This window comes from Penaeus vannamei, chromosome 11, assembly GCF_042767895.1.
Source record: "Penaeus vannamei isolate JL-2024 chromosome 11, ASM4276789v1, whole genome shotgun sequence".
In the NCBI taxonomy this organism is placed as follows: Eukaryota; Metazoa; Arthropoda; class Malacostraca; order Decapoda; family Penaeidae; genus Penaeus; species Penaeus vannamei.
Window position 1 is genome coordinate 33,163,069 of NC_091559.1, and position 7,500 is coordinate 33,170,568.

Sequence of the window (7,500 nt, forward strand, 5' to 3'; positions counted from 1 at the left end):
GCACGAGGGCATGAACCAACACCCCGCTCGCCTCCGCTGCCACCACCAGTTCGTGCTAAACAGTAGAAGGGGGAGGTTTGGGTTTATGTTTGTTGGAGAAGAGAGAAAAATAGGAGAAGGAAGGAGAGAGAGAAAGGAAGAGAAGGAATGGGGGTGAAGGAAGGAAGGAGAGAGAGAAAGAGAAGGAGAAGGGGAAGGATGAAGAGAGAGGGAGAGAAGGAAGGAGAGAACAGGAGGAGGGGAAAGAATGAGAGAGAGGAATAGAAGGATGGAAAGAAATGAGAGAGAGGGAGAGAAGGAGGAGGGGAAGGAAGGAGAGAGAGGGAGAGAAGGAAGCAGTCAGGAAGGAGAGAGAGGAAGAGAAGGAGAAGGGGAAGGAAAGAAAGAGAAGGAGAGAGGGGATGGTGAAGGAAGGAGAGACAGGAAAAGATAGATGAAGGGAAGGAAAGAGAGGGAGAAGGACAGATGATAAGGGAAAGGAAGGAGAGAGAGGAAGAGGGGAGGGAAGGAGAGAAGGAGGAAGGAAAAGAAGGAGTGAGAGGAAGAGAGGGGAGGGTGAAGGAAGGAGAGAGAGGGAAAAAAAAGAAATAGTGGAAGAAGAGAAACGAAGAGGGAGAGAGAAGACAAGGGATAAAGACAGTGGAAGGAGGGAGAGAGGAAGAGGGGGAAAGCAGTGTAAGGTAGGGGTAAGGAAGGGCAGAAAAAACGAGGGAAAAGAGAGTATAAAGAGAAACGACGAAAGGAGAGAAAGGGAGAGGGGGAAAAGACAAAGGAAAGAGAGGGTAAGGAAGGGGAGAAAGAAGAAGAGAGAAGGACACTGGTAGGAGCGGGGAAGAGGGAAAAAGACAGTGGAATGACAGAGAGAGAGAGAGAGAGAGAGAGAGAGAGAGAGAGAGAGAGAGAGAGAGAGAGAGAGAGAGAGAGAGAGAGAGAGAAAGAAAGAAAGAAAGTAAGAAAGACAGAAAGAAAGAAAGAAAAGAAAAAGGAATATATATATATAAATAAATAAATAAATAAATGAATAAATAAATAAACAAACATATATATATATATATATATATATATATATATATATATATATATATATATATATATATATATATATATATATATATATAGAGAGAGAGAGAGAGAGAGAGAGAGAGAGAGAGAGAGAGAGAGAGAGAGAGAGAGAGACAGAGAGAGAGAGGATTTGAAGAGAAGGGAATGAGGAGAGAGAAAGGTAAGTAAAGTAAAATACGGAATATTAATAATGAGAATTACTACAAGAATATCAACGATAATGATAATGATAACAATAAAGATAAGAAAAAGAAAATATAAAGAAAAAAAAAAGAAAAAAGAAAATCAGTTTGTAAAAGACAGAAGAAAAAATAAATAAAAGAAGCAGACAAACAGGAAAGGGAGAAAGAAAATACATAAAAAACATACGAGGACGCGAGGCAGCCAAACTTCCAAACAAGAAAAGAGTTATTGAGGATGCAAGAGAGAGAGAAAAAAAAAATCGAGAGCCCAGGTACAGAAAAAAACGAAGGAAAGAAAAATGAAATAAGAAAAAGGAGATGACAAACAGAACAACAATAATACAGGAAGCAAAATAACCATGCCTCCCATTTCTCTCTTTCCCTTGACGTTTGTTTGACAGCTTTGTACTTATTCAGCATCATCAATGAAAATTTCTATGCATGCCCTGTCGGTTCCTGGATCCCGTTTTCTGTTCACTCAAAACATTTGCGAAGTCGCGAATCGTGCAGGGGGGACTTGGGTAAAAATGTGTTTGTGAATAGAAATACCTCCCTTTTTTCCCTTCAGTGGAAATCTTGTTGTTGTAGGGAATAACATACAAATGGGATTAGGATAGAGTGAGTGGGTGTACCTGCAGTCCAAATACACTTACCTGTAGTTACCTGCGACACACTGAAGAAATAGAGAGTTGAGACTTTTGAGAACTTACGGTAGGCATGAAAGGGGACTTTCAAATTTATGAGAATAAAATAATGGATATGAACCTGTAAGTCGAATAGAAAACGCGTTCTTCTGTATTGGCAAAATACTGATCGCAAATGAAAAATGAAGCAGATTTCAAAGAGAAGGAAGGGAGCATGCGGGATATGAGTGTGTGTGTGCCTGTGTATGTGTGTGTGTCTGTGTGTGTGTGTGTGTGTGTGTGTGTGTGTGTGTGTGTGTGTGTGTGTGTGTGTGTGTGTGTGTCTGTGCGTGTGTGTGTGTGTATGTCTATGCTTGAATGCTTGGGTATATATCAACACACTTTCGTGAACATGCGCATATGAGGTGCATACACGTCCCCACGTCCACACGCGACCCCATTCCCCGCTACCTACATGGGCATGCGTCTCATAATCCAACGCAGCGGCGAGGGTGATGAGGCCATTATGCTTCTGAATGGTGAAGAGTCCATCCCTGTTGCCGCCCGTGATGCTATACCTCACGCCCGCACCTGAGACGCCAAGAGGGACGCCGGGAAAGGGAGAGATAAAAATCAGCAATTCATCTGAGTCCGGACGGCGAAGTGTGTTCAGTGTCCGGCGCTATCTTGGGAAACTGTGTTGGATCTTTAGAGAGGAGGGAGGTAGAAGGAAAAAATAAGGTCTTTGGAAAAACTTTCTTCTTTTATTTTCTTTTACTATTATTCTTTAACCGTTTTATTTATTCAATATAAAGTCACTGTATATTAAATATCTTGTGTTATCAAGGCTAACTGCAGTTGAAAGAGAGAGAAAGAAAGCAAGAAAAACAACAACTAAGATATAGTTTACTGAGACATTCATACCCTTTCTACTTTATTCCTTCGTTCCCGATATTCCAAGCTGTAAGATCAAGAGAACAATCAAATAAATAGAAAGTGATAAAAGAGTGACTCTAAGTGCGCTATTAGAAAGACCGGAATCACTTGAGAACTAACGCATAAACTGTATTGGTTGTTATTTAGGAGTTTCCTCGAGTCCAAACTGTGTCGGATGCATCGCAGCCTAATGTATTCTTCAAGAGGCAATGTCAGGATGGAGGAAATGAGATGGAAGGAGGAGACGGAAGAAGGAAAGGGAAGAAGAAAAGGAAAAGAAAAGGAACAACATGAAGATAGAAAGAAAGAAAGAAAAAACGGAGAGAAAATATAATTATATATACATAGATGCAGGTGTGTGCATGTATACATACACACACACACAAACACACACACACACACACACACACACACACACACACACACACACACACACACACACAAAATAATCAATACATCACAAATCGAGTAAAAAAACCATCACCCCCCCCCCCATCCCAACCGACAACCACAATCCATTTCCTGACTATTTAGCAGAAACATCAAAGACGGAAAACACGTCCTTAGCTTAAGAAAGAAAGAAAAAAGAAAGAAAGGAAAAAAAGAAAGAGAAGCAGATAGAGCATAAATAACAGCAAGAAGAATCTAGAAACTTTTGTGCCTTCGTATAGACGTTTTTTTTTAAGTTTGTTTCTTATTGTTTATTTTTTTTTCTTGGGGGGTGGAGAGATCAAAGAAAACGGAGATAAACAAACAAACAAAAAAACGGGATGCTGAAGAGGGAACTGAAAAAAAAAAGAAATGCAGTGGGGTGCAGATAGACGAGATATTTTGTGAATGCGAATAGAGTGGTAGTTACGCAAGACAAGATAATTTGGAGATGGCAGAATAAAAAAAGACTAAGAAGAGGAGAGGAGAGTGAAGGAAAATCATAATAGTAACAGTTTTAAAGATAATGGTGATGATGAATAAAACAATAACTATGATAGTAATAGAAACTGCGATAGTAATGGTGATGATGATGGTTATGACAATTATAACAGCAATTGCAAAACATAGATAGTGATGATAATGACAGTAGTAGTGACAGTTATGGTAATAGTAGTAGTATCAGAAGCAGTAGGAATGTTAATAATAGTATCAATATAAAAGAATTATACTAATGATCATAATAATAACGATAAAAAAAACATTAGGAACAATGATAATGGAAATCACAACATTTGTTATGATGATGATGAGGAGGATGATAATAATAATGATAATAATGATAACTATAATAATAAAGATGATGATAATAATAATGATAATAATAATGATAATGATAATAATAATAAAAATGATAATAACTAAAAGCACACAGATCGCATACCTCCGCCAAGGCAATAGGATCGCTGATAACTTTAAAATATTCGCATTTGAACAATTACATAAATCACCTCTTTCTCAAATACACTGGTAACGTCCGTATTTCCCGTATCTCGAAGTGCTAATGATTCCTTTAAAAAATCCAAAATCCGGATCATGGCATCTAAGTTGGGCTGAGACACACCTCTGGTAAAATATGTCATAGAAATCTGTTCATAGTCTGGTAAAAAATGTCATAGAAATCTGTTCATAGCTTTTTGAGTTATTCTACTGGACCCGGCTCATCGCAAAACTCTAACTGCATCTAATTCGGGCTAAGACACACCTCTGGCTAAAAAAGAAGAAAAAATCCTGTAAAAAGAAAGAAAGAAAAAAACTGCTAACAAAAAAGAAAAAAAAAGAAAAAAGGAAAAAATCCTGCAAACAAAAATAAAAAACAAAAACAACCCTGCTAACAAAGAGAGAGAGAAAAAAAAAATCCTGCTAACCATTTATCCTATTAACCGATTAACCAACAAACTAACCAACGCTACCACAATCACAACCCATTGGCAGAGGTAATAACAACAACAATAAAATGACAACAGCTAATCAATATAATGCTCATGATAACTAAAATAATAATGATTGATAATGATAATGCTCTTAATAGTAACAAAAATAATGATACCAGTCCAAATACTGTAACAACAATAGTGATAACAACAACAACAACAAAAAAACATAATAAATTTATATATTTCACATTATAGAATTAAGAGACCTTACCCAGACCTTCTGAACCAAAAAATCAGATGAAAATTCGCCCAAAAAACGAAAGGAAATCGAAAGAAAAAAAGGACGGGGAGGGAGAAGCGGAGAAAAGGAGGAAAGGGGAAGAGGCCAAAGGAGAGACGAGATGGAAAAGGGAAGAGAAAGAGAGATGGGGAAGGAGGAGAGGAGAAAGGGAAGGAGAGGAGAGAGGAGAGAGGAAAGGAAAAGGGGAAGAGAGAGAGGAGATGGGGAGGGAGATAGAGAAGGAGATTAGGGAGGAAAGGAAAAGGGGAAAGAGAGAATGGTAGGGGTAGGAAGAGAGGAGAGGGGGGGAAGCGGAAGAGAAAGAGGAGAAGGGCCAGTAGGAGAGGAAAGATAGAAGGAGGAGGGTAGGACAGAGAGGGTAAAGAAAGGGGAGGAGAGAGGAGAAGGAAGAGAAGTTAGAAGGGGATAGATGAAACGAAAAGGGGTAGAGAGAGGGGAGAAAGGAAGGAAGAAGAAGAGAAGGGGAGAAAGAGAAGCAGAAAGGGAGGGAAAAGAGAGGAGAAAAGGAGGAAAGAGAGTAGAAGGATAGGAGAGCGAAGAGAAAATAAAGAGAAAGGGGGAGAAGGATAGGAGAGACGAAAAAATAAAGAGAAAAGGGGAGAAGGGAAAGAAGGAGAGGAGAAGGTGACGAAAGAGAAAAGAAGAGGAGGAAGAGAAGAGGAATGACAACAGAAATTGAGGAAAAGAGGAGGAAGGACAGAAGAGCTGGAGGGGAGGGATGAGAGAAGGAGGAGAAGAAGGAGGAAGAACGAGAGAAGAGGCGATAAGAGGGGGGAAAGCGAGGGTCAATCAAGAACTCGCGAACGAAGGAGGCGATCTATTTTATCCACCAGATTTAACGATCGACAACGGGCCGATCTCGACGGCGGCGGAGAATACAAATTGAAGATTACGCCGCTGGAAGAAATTAATCTCAGTCATGTCTTTCTTAGAGAGGGAGTTTAGAAAAAAAGGAGAGAAAAGAGGAGGGGATAAAAAACGAAAATGTTTATATATATAGAGGGAAAAAAACGAAAATGTTTATATATATTTTCTCTTTTTTTGTTTTTGTTTATAAAGACTGAGAGAGACCGTCCGTGAAATGCCCCCGGTGAAGCTAACCATAAACGAGGCTCCCTGTGAAAAGAACTCGTTGTGGCGGCGAAATGGCGGGTTGCGTCGACCATTTAGCAGTTTATTATCACGTTTCATAGGTACGTAGTGTTTAAATATCATTAATGAATGGCTGGCAACAGTCTGCAGCAGCTGTACATTGCACAAAGCAAGTAATTATCCCGCGCTAAAGAGGGATGCATAAGATATTGCCCGATGAACAAAAATATTCTTAATATCCTCTGGGGTGCGCGTCTTTATGCCTGAGTTTCAAAAGCACGACAGTATTAATTAAGAGGGTTCCTAAGCCCCTCCCACTGTCCTTCTGTTTATATAAGACATGTTATTATGATAAATGAGTGAGCCATAATCAAATACTGCCCAATACCATTTGTTGACCTTCGAACGGATATTTGATATTTCTAGTCTAATAAATTTCGAATTCATATCATTCGGATTTGCGCTGCCGGAAAAATTTGATGGAGTTTCGCATTTATTGGATTGCAAACACAGAATGGAATTTATATTTATCAGCTCTAATGCATAGTATTTCCACGAGATGGTTTGGATTTTACAAGGGCGAACACACATGAATTATGCAACATTATGCAAAGTTGGAATAAAGGCTTTGCATCACTGACGTATCATGAGCAGGTACCATGATTCCCCGAAAATTATTTCTAATTCTTTATCCTCGTTATTCTCTTTTACATTATCAATATATTCCGAAATAATAACCAAGCATAAGCTCAAAAATCTTTTACTTTTGAGAGTAACAGTTCCTCACTACTCAAGCAACGCGGTATATACGTAGGTTTTATGTACTAGAGAGATCTCACACGAAGAGGAATCTCAGGATCAAATTTCATTACACTTGTTAGGTGATTGTGCTGACCAGGTGCTTCGTGTTTCCATGGTAACGGTAATTGTATCAGTGACTGGTACAGGAATGAAGCCTTTGAGACATGTTCAGCCCATATCAGTTAAGAAAAGAAAAGAGAAGAAATAGATAAGTAGATAGAGAGATATAGATAGATAAGTAGATAGAGAGATGTAGATAGATAAGTAGATAGAGAGATGTAGATATATAAGTAGATAGAGATATAGATGGATAAACTATATAGATATATAGATATATAAAGATAGATGATTGATAGATGGATATAATCAACATTTCTATATATCTATAAACAATTAGTCATATTCTATCGATGAACGATATATAGATAAGTAGATAGAGAGATATAAATAGACAGACAGATATAGATAGATATGTAGATAGATGGTTGGTAGATAGAAATATATCAACATTTCTCTCAACCAAGCACTTAAACAGAAGGAAGACCAGTCGGAAATCAGTCAAAGCCAACAACTAATCACATCCAACATTAAGACGAACAAACTGGCCATTAACAAGAGGCGTCATTTCAGTTCTGAAG

General features: G+C 38.5%; 1 protein-coding gene across 1 annotated transcript in view; it reads right to left on the reverse strand.

Annotated features, from left to right (window-relative positions):
• Window positions 1-7,500, reverse strand: part of LOC113799963 (putative neural-cadherin 2) — a 273,409-nt gene that overhangs the window by 75,316 nt on the left and 190,593 nt on the right. Inside the window, exons 3-4 of the mRNA XM_070127260.1 lie at window positions 2,343-2,458; window positions 1-55 (exon numbers count right to left, since the gene is read on the reverse strand). The exon at window positions 1-55 is cut by the window's left edge and continues 110 nt beyond it. Of these exons, the coding sequence (XP_069983361.1) occupies window positions 1-55; window positions 2,343-2,458 (171 nt within the window). The remainder of the gene's footprint in view (window positions 56-2,342; window positions 2,459-7,500) is intronic.